This window comes from Culex pipiens, chromosome 3 (assembly GCF_016801865.2).
Source record: "Culex pipiens pallens isolate TS chromosome 3, TS_CPP_V2, whole genome shotgun sequence".
NCBI lineage: Eukaryota > Metazoa > Arthropoda > Insecta > Diptera > Culicidae > Culex > Culex pipiens.
Window position 1 is genome coordinate 94510507 of NC_068939.1, and position 17765 is coordinate 94528271.

Sequence of the window (17765 nt, forward strand, 5' to 3'; positions counted from 1 at the left end):
TTTTTTACCTTAATTTTTTACTGAATTTCAATTGTTTGAAGAAATTTTAAGAAAAACTTTTTAAATTTTGGATGTATTTCAAATCATTTTACAATATTTTGTAAGATATTTGCAAAAAATTGCACAATAAAGCAAAAAGTGTTTTTTTGGTAAAGAATATTTGAATCCAAATTTCGTTTTAATAAATTCTATTTATTATTTAATTTTAATTCCAAAGGGTATCTTTGTTATTCCTTCTTATAATCCAGATAAATGAATCTTATTTGCAATACTAGTTTTTTTATTTTATTATTTTTAAATGATCTGATGAATATAATGTTATGTTTTTTTTTTTTTTTTGCATTTTCAACTTTTATCAAACATTAGTTCCGGCCCGCCACTGCTTCAGAAAAATCAGATCTGGCCCACAGGGCCAAAAGGTTGGCCACCCCTGGTGTACGGCAATATGTATGTCTCAAAATCAACTGTTTTTGTTATAGAATACAGTCCAGACTCGATTATCCGAAGTTTCAATTATCCGAAGGTTTGTATGGGACTACGCATACTCGAATCATGAACTAAAAAAATCATATTTTTTTCATTTTCTTGTTTTTAACTTAAAATTTGAGTTCTACGACCCAATTTTAGTCAAATTTGAGTTAATGAGTGCCTTTTCAAAAAAAATGCATTTTTTCAATATCACCGCCATTTTAGCCGCCAGCTTGGATTAAAAAATTTCTCTTATAATTTTAGCGTAGTTTAGGGGTCATACTAGAGAGAAGGGGTCATATCAAATCAAACATATTTTTTTTCGTGATTCGATTATCCGATGTTTCGATTATCCGAAATGAAGTTTCTCCGAGGCCTTCGGATAATCGAGTTTGGACTGTATATAAAATTTACATAACTTATTTGTGATATACAGTATGTAAAAAAAGTATTTACACCCCTTGGGCACTATGTACATATTGTGATGAAACATCTAAACAATTTAATGTTGACAGAAACCTAGTACTACGTTTTGTTCAGAAACTCATGCCAGACATTTTGCTACAAAAAGCTCATGAAAAGATGATTTCTATAAAAAGTTATATAACAAATACTATTACGAAAATAAAAAAGGTGCAAAAAAAGTTTGTACACCTTTCGAAAAATTTACATAAATAATGTTATTTGTTGACAAATCACCATAAATCCAGTCTCCCAACTCCAAATAGGCATCTTTGACTGATTAAAAAAATAATTTGGATTGAATATAAAGTTTACTAACTACTTAGTATAAAAGTTTATATAACTCTGGAAATTCTATATAAAACTTATCTTAACTTAATTTTGAAATCTTCTAATTCAATTAAATGTCAATATATTACCATAGAATTGCTAAATAAACATTTTGGAGTGAGTATAACACCGTTTTGGGGGTATTTGTATCGATAGAATAGATTTTTCGTTGGAATTTCGTGCCAACCCGGAATTACGTCGTCGGAAAATCCGCCGGCATCTGAACCGGTCCACAATTCACAAGTCAACCTATGTGGCATCAGAAAGGGCATAAAATTTCCGATCTTTTGATACCCATACATCCAGGTTTTCTATAAAACCCACGTTTTTAAATACCTAAGCAAAAACGTTGTTATGGTTTCGTTTGAGCAACCTGTCAAAAATGTATGGAATTTCGTAATTTTTGTTCTCGTGGATCAAACTTACTATTTGCCCAGGTATTTAAAAACGTATCAAAAGATCGGAAATTTTATGCCCTTTCCGATTCCACATAGGTTGACTTGTGAATTGTGGACCGGTTCGGATGCCGACGGATTTTCCAACGACGTAATTCCGGGTTGTTACGAAATTCCAACGAAAAATCTATTCTATCGATACAAATACCCCCAAAACGGTGTTATACCCACTCCAAAATGTTTTCTTAGCAATTTTATGGTAATATATTGACATTTATTTGAATTAAAAGTTTGCATAATTAAGTATAGATAAGTTTTATATAGAATTTCCAGAGTTATATAAACTATTATTCTAAGTAGTTAGTAAACTTTATATTCAAACCAAATTATTTTTTTAATCAGTCAAGGTTGCCTATTTGGAGTTGGGAGACTGGATTTATGGTGATTTGTCAACAAATAACATTATTTATGTAAATTTTTCGAAAGGTGTACAAACTTTTTTTGCACCTTTTTTATTTTCGTAATAGTATTTGTTATATAACTTTTTATAGAAATCATCTTTTCATGAGCTTTTTGAAGCAAAATGTTTGGCATGAGTTTCTGAACAAAACGTAGTCCTAGATTCCTGTCAAACTTTAAATTTTTTACATGTTTCATCACAAAATGTGCATAGTGCCCAAGGGGTTTAAATACTTTTTTTACATACTGTACCTTTTCTTCAATAATTTTTTTTTTTATTTAAAATAGTAAATTTATATTTTTATGGAATGAATAGAAGAGCATTTCAACATGTGTCATAATAACTCATTGTTGTTATGAATCAAAACAAATTTCAAAGCCAAACTTCAACGACATTTTGCAAAAGCTCTTCACTATTTCAAAAAAAAACTCCTTTGAATTCCTCAATTAATTCATACCACACCATCGTCACACCTTACCAAAACTACCGTATATTTCGGCATTAGCATTTTAAGGTAATTTTTCTATTTAATGGAGAATTGGCTTAACATTCAAAATTAAACTAGCCAAAGCTGAGTAAGAGAAAAGCACCCCAAAACTGAGTTTACTGGCAACACTTCTAAGACAGCTTAAAGTTGTCTGAGCAGTAATGGTAAAGTAAAGTAATATAGTAATAATAAGATATCACTAACTATACCGGTCCAAAGAGCTTTGCTCAAAAATTAAAATAAAATGATAACAAAATATGAACTTGAGACATTTAATTGTACATTTGAAAGTAATTCACCGTCTGGAAATTAAAGCTACAAAGTAGAATGATCTACAATTTGTTAAGCCTTATGAGTTGTGTTGATTTATGAAGAAAAAAGAGTTGTATTAACTCAAAACTAAAAATTCAAAATAGCATACACTTGACCATGCTAGTGCAAGTCCAAAGAAGGTTTTTGAAGCATTATGAGTCTCCATGGAACTACTGACTAAAAGCCGGCACGGTTATTTTGAAACACAAAGAGCTTTTGAATCGGCCACCGAGCTTTGGAAAGCTTCCCAAAAGCGTAACCGAGCATGCGCGAAAATTCTTCTATGTTCAGTGTCCATATCAGTGTCATTGGTTTGATAACTGGGATTGGCGTAATTCTGTGTTTTTGACTAAAAAATAGCGAACAAGTCGTGAAATGGATAATTTAAAAAGGTTGTTCAACATGCGTTGAGCTATAGTTTGGAAACATACCATTTTCAACAAAACATTAAACGCCGTCTACTCGCAAGAATTTTTGCGTGAGTTTGCCCAGCGTATCCTGTCAAGGATACCTCTCTCTTCCGTCATTCATGCGATATATACACTGACAGATATAGCCAGACATTGCAGAAGAAGAAAGTTTCCCCCAGGACGAGGACGAGCCAGCAAACATCATCCTGCTGATATCATTGCACATCGGAGCGAATAAGGAATACCATCCATGTTTTTTCGTTGTCTCGTGAAATCGAAATAAATCAATGCGCACAGCAGCAGCAGCAGGTAGTGATTTTCATGGAATTTGCCCAACGTTTGTGAAGTGAATTGGTTCAAAAGTGAAAAATAGAATCAACTTCCAGAAAAGGAAACTATGAACCACCGTACATATCAAGGTGCTGGAAAAGCATTGGTTTCTCTTCGTTCACCCCAGTTTTGCAATCGCTCAGCTGCAAGCATCAACTTTCAACCAAACGAAACCAACTAAGCAAAGTAAGTAACCGACCCCTCTTTGCTGTAAATTCTGTGACCTTAATTTTAAGCCATTTATTCCGCTTGGCTGGCAGATGATAAACATATTAGGTGCTAGCAAAACTTGAGGCTTCTTGTAGCTAGTGCTTTCCATTTTTTTCGTAGGGTATTTAGCAAAAGGATTTACCACCTCCTTCTTCGTTCTTTGGCTCGTGCTTATCAAGTTATCGTTTTTTGCCTCGTTTTCAACTCGATTGTGTGTTGATTTGTGAAGTTTTCCTTTGTGTGTGTGAGCGTTGGTGTGCGTTTTTTGCTCTGGAGCCCTTAAACGTCTGGAGATGTCTGCTTTATGTCTTAATTAGGATATTAAATTTCCCTCTTTGGTGTGTATGTGTGTGGAAAATATGTCGAGCTTAATTAAGCCATCCCTTCGGCGTGTGCCCTTTCCGTGAAGCCGTGAAGATGAAACGCCTTTTTCTGCTGTTTTCCCCCACTAGTGCGTGTGAGTATGTGTTTGTGATGCTTTTCCACCAGTTGAAGGACAGTGCCCGAGAAGTTGAGCTTGAAGAAGGAAAAAAAAGTTCAATTTTGCAGCTGCAGGTTCTGAAGCAAATGCATGGCGTGTCCTTTTTAATCTTTTCGTGAAATCCCATCTCATGCTTTGATTGTTTTATTTCTCTCTTTTTGCGTTATGGTAATTACCTTTTATCCACCACCGCTGAAAAATCTTGTTGAGATAATGTTGATGTAGGGAATCAACACTTTTACAAAGTTTTTTCGAGAAACTGAGCTTCAAAAACACTCAAAAATTCAATCATGATTTTCATTGAAAATTATTCAAATTTAATGTTTAGCTGCTGATACATTTTTACCAGGGTGTTTTATATAAAATGTTTAGGTATCAAAAGATTGGACATTTTATGCGCTTTCATATAGGATGATTTGAGATACATGGATGTTCGGATACTGGCGGACTTTCCGACGTAATTCCGGGTCGAAACGAAAATCCGACGATGAATCAAATCTATCGATACAAAGACCGCCAAAACGGTGTTATGCTCACTCCGATACGTTTATTTAACAATTCTATGGTAATGTATTGACTTTTAGTTGAATCAATAGTTTACAAAACAAAGTTTAGATAAGTTTTATATACAATTTCCACTAAAAAAATCAATTTGCCAGAAAAGCACAAATTTGGCAACGATTCATTCAAAAACTAACTTAATCCACCTATGTGGTTGGTGCCTTCCTAACTTTTTACCAACAATTGTTGATTCAATGGAATTTGACACAACATTTATCTAGTTTTTCTTAAGACCCGCAATAAAAATACACAAATATCACTTGAGAGGTCAAAACTAGAGCCAGGGTTGCCAGATTCTCAATGTTTTGGACTCGTTAGAAAGGTCTTTCGATTACCTAACCAACGGTGGGTCGGATAATCCGGACATAGTTTAAATATATTGAAGTGAGATCCGGCTTCAAAATAGTTTAAACACATTTAATTGACATTCGAATTCAAAAAAATCATAAATGTCACGTTTTGGACTCATTGGAAAGATTTTTTGGTTATCTTACCAAAGATGTATAACATGATTGTATTTGAGTCAATTTCCGGTGAGTATCTATCATCCGGATAAATACAAAAACACCTTTTTCTACATAACATTTGAACTATTTATCGAAACAATATAAAAATCAATAGGTACGTTTGGGACCTCAAATCAAATCGAATGCAACTGGTTTGACCAAAATAGGTTCAGCCAGTGCTGAGAAAATTCAGTGAGAATGTTGTTCACGTACACACACACAGGCATTTGTTCAGCATTGGGAATCTCCAAAGCAAGATTGTTCTTTTTCACCAAAAAGATCAAAATTTAGCATTAAATGCTTATAATCTTGTAAACGTTTTTATTAGGGTTATATTTTGAAGAAAAAATCAGTTTTCTACGAAATCGGCCGATTTCGACTTAAATTTTGTGGGAGCCTTTCTTATGACAAAAAAAAATGCCGAGCAATTCCAGCTCAAATCAGGAATTTTTCTGGTACTTTTGTACCCGACCCTCTCCGATTTCAATGAAACTTTATAGACATGTTATCCTAGACCTATATAGGCCATTTTTGTGTATATGGAGACAATAGTTCTCGAAAACAACATTTGAGAAGGGTGTAAGGTATTTAAATATTTTTGTAAAAACCCCTTTTTTCAACATTTTTATTTCTAAAACCGCTGTATCTTCCCAAGAGTTGGACGTAGGACAATGGTCAATATGGAGACTTTTATGTAAAATTGTCTGGGAAATCGATTCCCACTACCGGTTTTTGAAAATTTCGACGTTTAGACCACTTTTCAAAAAAACAGTTTTAGTAAATGATTTTTGTATTTTTTTAGGAGAGATATACCATCCTGGATTTTTCGTCAGTCTTTTTGTTTCAGTGTATTTTTTTCAGAAAGCTCGTCCAATTTCCTACAAGTTTGTCTTTGACCATTTTTTGATACGACGCAACGGCTTCGAGGTACAGTAATTTTTAAATTGCACAATACAAAAATATTTAAATACCTTACACCCTTCTCAAATGTTGTTTTCGAGTACTATTGGCTCCATAGACACAAATATGGCTTATATAGGTCTAGGATAACATTCCTGATTTGAGCTGGAATTGCTCTGCCTTTTTTGTCATTGGTTAATGCAAGTCTTCATACAATTTTGGCAGCTGTCCATACATAAAAAGAACCGTAAATTGGTTTCAATCGGAACACATGGGACGAATTGAGACAGCCGTTTTAACTAAGTTCGAGCACAATATTTTGATTTTTCTGGTTGGTTTCGGTTAGAACAGACTCAGACCAACAAAATGAGTACATCCATTTCCAAATTTTAAAGCTTTAAGTGTTCTTGAAACTGCTGTCCCTAATTAGACTGTAGTCCCGATTCGCCCCAGATTACGGTACTGAAATATTTGAAAATATGTAATTTTGAAGAAATTTTCTGATCAATATTCGGCAAAGTTTTATGTATTTATTGAGTAGGTTAATTAACTGTTTTCCAAAATAAAAACTCAATTTTCCAAAACTGGTATTTTTTTGTCTTCGTGATTTTTTTCATATGTTTTGAGGAACCAAAACCCGCAACTTTTGAGCCATAGAGAAGTATGGTCAAAAAATTTGCCAACGAGTTCTAATAATCCCTTCAAATTTGTTCGAATAATCAGGGGGCAAAGCAAAATATTTTTTCATAAAACTGGAAAAATCAAATGCAAACAGAAGTCTAATCAACTCAAAACAATGTAAAATGGCTTTTTCTTCATTGATTTAAAATATTTTGAACATTTATGAAAAAAAATAGCCACCGAAAGTTTGATTTCAGTGAAATTTTTCGGTTTTTAAAAAGGGTGACCATGAGTGACCATTTCTGATTTTGTTTTTTTAGTCTAAAAATTTGCTATAAAATTGTCTAAGAGGCATTGAAGATTGGGCCTCTGGTTGCTGAGAAACAGCGGCTGAATGAAAAAAAAAATATCAGAAAAATTAAAGTATTTTCAGTCTCACCCAAACAACCCTCAATTTTCCAATGCAACTAATGGTCCGATTTTCGATGTTAAAAAATGAAACTTCGAAAAAAATCCGATCTTTTCGAAACCATTTCAAAAGGACGTAATATTGAATGTTTGGCCCTTTTGAAATAAACATTGTTAAATAATTTATTTAACAGGAAAATGTTAACAAAGAAAATGTTTTAAACAGTTTTCTTGATAGACAAAGTAAACTCTTTTAACGATAATGATCAATGATATAAATATGTTTGATAAGTTTTAGGAAAGGGTTGATCTTCTTTTTATGATCTCCGATTTGCATTGTTGAAAGTTTAAATATTTTAATATTTTTGGCTGATAAAGATATTTGATCAAAAGAATTCTTTGATCCATGCATTTAAAAAAATATGTCAAGCAATAATTTTCAAAATATTACGGGTAAATTGAAAAAAAAAACCTGTACGGTCATGTTCTTATCTAATAATCTAATCTAATCGCAAATAAGCGCAGCCAGTCCGAAGAAAGCATCCTAGAAGAACTTGTGGTTAGATAACGCCCCAAATCCTTTCTTTGTCAGTATTAATGATTGCATTAAATCCGAGTAACTCCGACCATGTATTGCAAAAATTAAAGCGGCCAGGCCTACTGCGTTGCATTAACCATAGGAACAGATTCTGAGAACGGATCACATTTCACAGAATCAACAGGGGAGGAAAGATGCGTGGACATACCGTACCAAACGCTCCGAATGAGTTGTGGCTGGGTGTGTAAATGTTAATTTGGCAGGTAATTATTATTTTTGAAAAAAAAACTGTACGGTCATGTTCAAAATAAAAGTAATTCATATCAAAATTGAGCATATTTTCAAAATTTGATATTTTAATCAACATTTTTTTTGGAAAATAGTTCTAACTGCAGTAAGTCGTTTCAAATATTTTAATCGAATCCATTTATGAAAAACTAAATAAATCAATTAAACTTAAGGCTAGTTGCAGTGACTGTAAAAATGCAAGGATCAATACTCTCCAAAAACACTTTTTTAAACAAATGATTGTAAAAATAGCAGGGGGAGATCGCAGTAAGCTATGGTCGCGTCCGGTTTGTTTGATTTTACGTCCGCGTTTTTTTCGTCTTCTGAGGATTTCCGTCAAATTCTTATCGGCTAGTACTAGACGAACTTGTGAGTGGCAGTGGACAAAATGGAGATGGTGGAGATATCCGGGATTCGCGTTGCGTTGCTGCATGTCCGGGAAGACGTCGTTGACCTGGGATAGAGCCTCAATCACGCAGATGACGAGGAAATCTTGGCTGATTTGATGCGACCGGATTGGCGGCTCCTAAGATCTTAGAAGCTGCAGGTTGGGACACAATCTGGCTGTGTCTTTCGAAGATTTTAGGATTTGCTGATTCTTGGTAAGAGCTTTCCATCATTATTTGCTGAATGATTATTATCCGTTCACAGAATCCTCTCTGCGGTAAACACAACGCAGTAGGGCTGGCCGCTTTAATTCTTGTATAAAATTTTCGGGTGATCTCGGATGTATTGCAATTATTAATATTGACAAGAAAAGTGCTTGGGGCGTAATCTAATCACAAGACTTTCCAGCATGCTTTCATCGGACTGGCTGCGTTTGTGTTAGATTAGATAAGATTAGATTAGAAATGATTGTTAAAATAGCAGGACGATTAATTTAACATTGTTACGCATTGTTACAGATAAAGTAGGCTTCTTAAATTCCAGTAAAATCTGTGCTGATTGGCTATTCTGTAAAATAATTTTAGTCCAAAAGCATCCACTTGACGTTTTCATTCTACAAAGCATTTTTCTCCCATCGTCGTCATAATTCTCTCAACCTAGACCTGAGATTCGGTTGTTCAGTAAGCAGATTGTTTCATTACACTACTCGACAAAACAAAACTTGTGTCAAGGGATTAACGATATCTCATCCGTTCCTGAGAGAAAAGACATCCCCGAATCCGATGCAATTGACAGAATTTGATTTTATGTCCACGCGGACTGACGAGAAGTTGGTACATTTTTTAACATAAAAAATCGAACTATTTAAAAAAAAACCATGCGTCTCCTCCCAATTATATGAGCCATCTACAAGAATATGGAAGCGCCTGGTGCATAGCCATTTCCTTTAAGCACAACGGAAACAACCAATACAAATGTATAAAAAAGTTGTCATGTTCTCGAGGGGTCCACAGCTAGCATTTTTTGTACGATTATAAAAAATAAATATTAAAAGTTTAAAATTAATTTATTTAAAAAACATATTTTTTGATTTATTTGTTTACTAAAATTTTATGTATCTCAAAGGTCTATGGGTACTTCGGGATGTCCATGGCCATCCAAGGACTGCCTGGAGTTAAGATCTACGAGTCTACCGCCGTAGCAAGCAAGAGGTCGTCGGATTTTGACCCCGGATCATGTGCGTATAGCATCAGTGCATATGGTAGACTACTATATGAATGTGTTGGGATGTTCATGGTCATCCAAGGACTCCCTGGAGTTAAGATCTACGAGTCTACCGCCGTAACAAGCAAGAGGTCGTCGGATTTTGACCCCGGATCATGTGCGTATAGCATCAGTGGATATGGTAGACTACTGTATGAATGTGTTGGGATGTCCATGGTCATCCGAGGACTCCCTGGAGTTAAGATCTATGAGTCTACCGCCGTAACAAGCAAGAAGTCGTCGGATTTTGACCCCGGATCATGTGCGTATAGCATCAGTGGATATGGTAGACTACTGCATGAATGTGTTGGGATGTTCATGGTCATCCGAGGACTCCCTGGTGTTAAGATCTACGAGTCTACCGCCGTAACAAGCAAGAGGTCGTCGGATTTTGACCCCGGATCATGTGCGTATAGCATCAGTGGATATGGTAGACTACTATATAATTGTGTTGGGATGTTCATGGTCATCCAAGGACTCCCTGGAGTTAAGATCTACGAGTCTACCGCCGTAACAAGCAAGAAGTCGTCGGATTTTGACCCCGGATCATGTGCGTATAGCATCAGTGGATATGGTAGACTACTGCATGAATGTGTTGGGATGTTCATGGTCATCCGAGGACTCCCTGGTGTTAAGATCTACGAGCCTACCGCCGTAACAAGCAAGAGGTCGTCGGATTTTGACCCCGGATCATGTGCGTATAGCATCAGTGGATATATTAGACTACTGTATGAATGTGTTGGGGTGTCCATGGTCATCGGAGGACTCCCTGGTTTTAAGATCTACGAGTCTACCGCCGTAACAAGCAAGAGGTCGTCGGATTTTGACCCCGGATCATGTGCGTATAGCATCAGTGCATATGTTAGACTACTATATGAATGTGTTGGGATGTTCATGGTCATCCGAGGACTCTCTGGAGTTAAGATCTACAAGTCTACCGCCGTAGCAAGCAAGAGGTCGTCGGATTTTGACCCCGGATCATGTGCGTATAGCATCAGTGCATATGGTAGACTATGAATGTGTTGGGATGTTCATGGTCATCCAAGGACTCCTTGGAGTTAAGATCTACGAGTCTACCGCCGTAACAAGCAAGAGGTCGTCGGATTTTGACCCCGAATCTTGTGTGTTTAGCATCAGTGGATATGGTAGACTACTATATGAATGTGTTGGGATATTCATGGTCATCCAAGGACTCCCTGGAGTTAAGATCTACGAGTCTACCGCCGTAGCAAGCAAGAGGTCGTCGGATTTTGACCCCGGATCATGTTTGTATAGCATTAGTGCATATGGTAGACTACTATATGAATGTGAATGAATGAAGCACATGATCCAGGGTCTAAATCCGACGACCTCTTGCTTGTTACGGCGGTAGTCTCGTAGATCTTAACTCCAGGGAGTCCTTAGGTGACCATGAACATCACAACACAATTATATAGTAGTCTACCATATCCACTGATGCTATACGCACATGATCCGGGGTCAAAATCCGACGACCTCTTGCTTGTTACGGCGGTAGTCTCGTAGATCTTAACTCCAGGGAGTCCTTGGGTGACCATGAACATCACAACACATTCATACAGTAGTCTACCATATGCACTGATGCTATACACACAAGATTCGGGGTCAAAATCCGACGACCTCTTGTTTGTTACGGCGGTAGACTCATAGATCTTAACTCCAGGGAGTCCTCGGATGACCATTAAGATCTACGAGTCTACCGCCGTAGCAAGCAAGAGGTCGTCGGATTTTGACCCCGGATCATGTGCGTATAGCATTAGTGCATATGGTAGACTACTATATGAATGTGAATGAATGAAGCACATGATCCAGGGTCAAAATCCGACGACCTCTTGCTTGTTACGGCGGTAGACTCGTAGATCTTAACTCCAGGGAGTCCTTGGGTGACCATGAACATCACAACACATTCATACAGTAGTCTACCATATGCACTGATGCTATACACACAAGATTCGAGGTCAAAATCCGACGACCGATCTTAATGGTCATCCGAGGACTCCCTGGTTTTAAGATCTATGAGTCTACCGCCGTAGCAAGCAAGATGTCGTCGGATTTTGACCCCGGATCATGTGCGTATAGCATTAGTGCATATGGTAGACTACTATATGAATGTGAATGAATGAAGCACATGATCCAGGGTCAAAATCCGACGACCTCTTGCTTTTTACGGCGGTAGTCTCGTAGATCTTAACTCCAGGGAGTCCTTGGGTGACCATGAACATCACAACACATTCATACAGTAGTCTACCATATGCACTGATGCTATACACACAAGATTCCGGGTCAAAATCCGACGACCTCTTGCTTGTTACGGCGGTAGACTCATAGATCTTAAAACCAGGGAGTCCTCGGATGACCATGGACGTCCCAAAACATTCATACAGTAGTCTACCATATCCACTGATGCTATACGCACATGATCCGGGGTCAAAATTCGACGACCTCTTGCTTGCTACGGTGGTAGACTCGTAGATCTTAACTCCAGGGAGTCCTTGGATGACCATGAACATCCCAACACAATTATATAGTAGTCTACCATATCCACTGATGCTATACGCACATGATCCGGGGTCAAAATCCGACGACCTTTTGCTTGTTACGGCGGTAGACTCGTAAATCTTAACACCAGGGAGTCCTCGGATGACCATGAACATCCCAACACATTCATACAGTAGTCTACCATATCCACTGATGCTATACGCACATGATCCGGGGTTAACATCCGACGACCTCTTGCTTGTTACGGCGGTATACTCGTAGATCTTAACTCCAGGGAGTCCTTGGATGACCATGGACATCCCGAAGTACCCATAGACCTTTGAGATACATAAAATTTTAGTAAACAAATAAATCAAAAAATATTTTTTTTAAATAAATTAATTTTAAACTTTTAATATTTATTTTTTATAATCGTACAAAAAATGCTAGCTGTGGACCCCTCGAGAACTTGACAACTTTTTTATACATTTGTATTGGTTGTTTCCGTTGTGCTTAAAGGAAATGGCTATGCACCAGGCGCTTCCATATTCTTGTAGATGGCTCATATAATTGGGAGGAGACGCATGGTTTTTTTTAAATAGTTCGATTTTTTATGTTAAAAAATGTACCAACTTCTCGTCAGTCCGCGTGGACATAAAATCAAATTCTGTCAATTGCATCGGATTCGGGGATGCCTTTTCTCTCAGGAACGGATGAGATATCGTTAATCCCTTGACACAAGTTTTGTTTTGTCGAGTAGTGTTATAAAACGTGTTTTTGCCTTGACGTTTTTCCCCCGTTTTCATTGAAAGGGGCATTCAATATGAAACGATTATCCCTGTTTCAGCATCATCCCTTTCTTCCCCCATAGAATACGACCTACAATGGGATGTCACTCCAGCCAAGTGGCACTTTTGGGTCTGCCAACTAAACGACTAATGAATTAATCGACCCTTCGACACTCGAGAGAAACAGCGCGGTGCAGCATCAGCATCAAGAAAAACTATTCAAAAACAACTTGACCTGTTTTTCGCATTTCCAAGTGGAACCATAATGCAGATATTTTCAAGGGGCCGGTGCAGTCGAGTGAGAGTTTGTTTGTGCATCCGGTTTTGGTGGAAATTATTTGAACGAACGGCTTCAAAATGGTGGAAAAATAAAGTTCTCAAAATATCAAATGATGTCATCATTTAGGCCAGCTAACCAGCAGACCAGAGGAGATTCTCCACGCTGTTTCCACCCATCCAATAGTTGCTGTAGCCGCTTTTCGTATAGCGCAGAGAACAAATAAAAAATTAATTCCCGTCCGTCTCGGGTCCACCACCCACTACTACCCACCCTATTGGCCACCACCACTACCTCCGCCACGCTGCTGGTGTATTTCACGCTGCCCTAGAGTATCGATTTCCTGCTGCTTGATGGGCAATAGTTGCTGTGAATTCAGAGCTTGGTTCAATTGGAATTTGATAAAAATTACATACAATTTCAAATAAGCTGAACATGAAGTCAATGCTTGGAAAAAAAAAACTCTCCTGAGTTGGGACTGAGGAAAACACCCTCGAGGAGTATCGGTACCGCATTTACAAAGTTGTTTGAACTAAATGCCATTTTATGAATTTCCCGGTGAATATCTCGTAAAATTCTGTAAGAAGCCAAGAACCTCCATAGATTCATTCTAAGAGAAAAGATTCAATGGAGGCGATTGGTGTCTTTGAATAGTTCCATTGCATTTTTGTTCAATTTGGTTGACGTTGATATAAAATTAAACAAATATACATTCACGAAGTGGGATTTGAATTGTTTCAATTTTGTGGAAAATCAAGAAGCCAAATTTATAATTTGATTCGAACCTGACAGTTTTATTTAAAACATTCAAAGTGTTTCAAAGATAAATATATTGAAAGCTTTAAAATGACCGTTCCTATTTTTAATCGAATCAAGCGCTAAAAGTCGTCCTTCAAACTCTGTTAGCAGGCTAGATTCCAAGCTAGCGGTACACCACACTGACATCGCAGCAGCTGTTCAGACACACGCCGGACCAAAGTGAGGGAGGAGGGAGATCTACAAATCACCCATAAACAGACTGGCTATGCCTTGGGAGACTCCCATTTTGAGCTACCCAACACTGCCAAGTTTAGCTGTACAACCAGCCAGGTATACCAGTTTGGCCGATCTGTTTCTAAACTTCAGCGGCAAAAACCCAAAGTGCGCCACTAGGAACGACCAGGGCACGTGGCAAACGCGGCCAGGGGTCAGAACGGGAAATTGGATCATATCACACGGCAATAACACAAAAGCCACGTAAAAATTGAGGTAGCCTCCCTCATCCAGGGGGACAGGCAGACGACGAACCTAAAAGGGAGGACGGACACTGAGGGCCTGTCCGACAAAACGTCCAGAGACAGTTGTTATCAGTGTCTTTTCGGTAAACTATCCATCACTCGGTGTGGCACTCGCTTTTATGTCCTCGTTTGGCCAGTGTCAGGGCTCGGATTTCATGTAATGGTTATTCTAGGATTAGTGACACGCTGTACGTGACTTGGTTGTGTTACAAAGTTTGAGAAAAAGAAAATGCTGCTTGTAGAAAAAAAACTGATATTCAATCGTATTCAACTGCAGTTGTAAGTATCTTCAACAGGATTGCTTCCGTACCGTATTTGGAATAAGCAGACAACAACTTCTTTGATTGCTGTTCAGTTCACCCTTAATTCCATGATTACTTTTTTTGAACTAATATTTATTCACTGCAGCAAAATGTCAATATCATTAGCATTAACGACTTCTCGTATCACCCATGTCTATCATATCAAGAAATTTACCCAAAATTCGTGATATGGACAGTTGGATGATATTTTTTTTTTTTATTCAAATCAAACCATCCGCTTTAAAGACTCCCAGGTCTTTTGTGGTCTCTTTTGCAAGTGTACTGCTCGAACCTAAGAGTCCAAATGCTTTAATGGGGAGAGCACCCAAACCTATGTTTACCTTCCACTGCAAGGTTCGAACTGACGACCTTTGGATTGCGAGTCCAACCACCGCCTGCGATTTCACCGGAGCAGGCTTGGTTTGGTGTGATGTTTTGCCTTTTGATAGCGTGGAGGCGACTCCCACACTTGGAATGGATTTAACGGCCTAACAACAACCAAGGCCGGGACCGACGTTTTACTTCCCCATCCGATGGAAGGTTGGAGTGTCAGTGTCCCTGATTTGCAGTAGGCTTCCATATATTTTCAGCAGGTCTCAATACATCAATGCCTCTGTGTTCTCTTATGCTAACTAGACAGGAAAATTATCAAACTTAGTACAAGAGAGCACAGAGGCATCGACATGTCGATTTCGTTGAATTCCACATTTGCTTTGCATGTTGTTTCATTTCCTATCGTATTCCTGCACGAATATATTTTTCTTTTTATTAAGTGATGCTTTCTACCTTACATTGTAGGATTTCTTTTGCGTTTTTTATTCTTCTCAAATCGGCTAAATTTCGTTTTATGACAAAATTGCTCTAAGAATTCATTTCAGTTTCTGTAACTGTTTCTTTCACTGGTTTCTTTCTCTTGCCTCTCTCTAATTGCAGTCCCTAAGAACTGTTCCAAAAAAAACCATACCAAAAAGTAGTAAACATTACACTAAAACCAAAACTCGTTCAGCCCGCCAGTTGGCTCCGCGCCAAGTTCGTTTCCGTTCGCGGGACCATGGCCCCCTTCAAGCTCAGGTTCCGCATGGGTAGTGGTTCGTCCCGTAGCGCCTCGCAGGAGCAGGATGTCGTAGTCGACAGCCAGGCTAATCAGATGATCGTACAGACGAACAGCTATCTGTCGAGCAGCGGCAACAATACCGCTGCCTACGGTAGCAGCACTACCCTTGACTCTGAGCAGAATAACGATAGCTTAGTTTCTATGAGCAACGACCAGCGGGCCCTAATCCGGGACAGGGACTCACCCGACGAGCGAATAGGTAACCGGGGTCCTTCTCTACTCTGGAAGTACTACACACAGAACCGTGTGGCATTCTGGCGTTGACGGAAGTTCAAGCAGGTTACTTAATTTTGAGTTGTAATCTTTTCCTCTTCTACAGGATACGTGAATCCCACGTTGACACACACCGAAGGTACCACAATACCGTTGAGCCCACCGCCATCGTACGAACATGTACTAGAGGAGGTTGGTTACCCCGTACTATGTTTGACCTCAAGTGTGTGTTCAGAACACAGAACACGATCTTCCCTTTCATATTTACAGAATCGCCTTGCAGCTTTAGATAAGGAAAACAACAAGACATCGACACTGAGTCTGTCGCCGTCTAGCTACGACATGTTTGGGAGTAATCAGCAGCTGACGGCTTGTACACCGCAGGACCAACAGCAGAGTTACGATCAGCAATCGCAACAACAGGCAACGCCCAACACAACGAGAAAGCAGGAATCGATCGATTCCTCGCTGTATTCCTGCAGTTCTGGCACATCACCGTCACAGGAGAACCTGCTCGGCTGCACTGGGTCTTGTGATCCGCTGTACAATATGGCTGCCCAGGAACACATGGAAGATTTGGGTGAGTTAGTTTTGGTAATTGTAAAGATTGATCATGCAGTAGTAACATTTTTTCGTACAATCAGCTGAAGAAATGGAGGACATGCACATCGAGGAGACCTGCCTGTCCAACGACAACCTGGACGACGGCTCCTACACCGATGAGTGCCAGTCGTCGTACGACCCCCATGCCTACGAAGGAACGTCCTCGGGGTCTGTGGTGCGACCCGAGATCAAAGGGCCAGAAATTTTATACAAATCCAGCAAACAGCTGTACAAAGCCGTCGCCAAGGAGTGCGGTATCACGTGCAAAATGTCGGACCAGTGCCGATGCCTGGACTGCCAGAGTCGTTACTTTGACTGCGAGTATGACCAGGTGAGTACTCCAAATAAACGTACTAGTACAGAAGGTCTTGAAACCAGCCATTTTTTTTAATTTCCTACCAGAACGAAAACGAGAAAACTGACGGAGGATTGGGCGCTGGAACGCCCATGTTCATCAGCGAAGTCATGCACGGTTCAGCTTGCACCATCCTTTAAACTAACAGAAACGGCCGGAGATCATCGTAATCTCATCCAAACGAAGCCTAAAGTCCTACTGAAGCAGAGATATAGTCAACAATCACTAGATCACACTTAAGCAAAGGCAAAACAGTTGCACAAATCTTACAGTATATAAAACTATTACCACATACATACGTTAGGTATTGACAAGAACAAGCCTTTTGAAACATTTTATCTTGAACAAGAAAATAACACACATTTGAAAGAAAATTCAAACTTGAAGATTTCAGCGACGACTAGCTATATGGTAGGAATCACGTTATGAGAAACTACTGGTTAACAAACTGTTGAATTGCAATTAGCTATCCGTACACGAACACACTCACAAACACACAAACATACACATAAGAACTCAATGT

At 38.6% G+C, this 17765-nt stretch overlaps 1 protein-coding gene across 2 annotated transcripts; it reads left to right on the top strand.

Moving 5' to 3' along the window:
• Positions 1-3212: 3212 nt before the first annotated feature.
• Positions 3213-17747, top strand: LOC120422697 (uncharacterized). Of its 2 annotated transcripts, XM_039586209.2 has the most exons (7): positions 3213-3633; positions 3711-3840; positions 15891-16270; positions 16391-16476; positions 16555-16864; positions 16929-17218; positions 17290-17747. In XM_039586209.2, the coding sequence occupies exons 3-7, from the start codon at positions 16009-16011 to the stop codon at positions 17380-17382; spliced, it is 1041 nt and encodes a 346-aa protein (XP_039442143.1). In that variant the 5' UTR covers positions 3213-3633; positions 3711-3840; positions 15891-16008; the 3' UTR covers positions 17383-17747. The 2 variants fall into 2 exon arrangements, with proteins under 2 accessions (XP_039442143.1, XP_039442142.1); XM_039586208.2 differs by having other exon boundaries at positions 3213-3840.
• Positions 17748-17765: the final 18 nt, after the last annotated feature.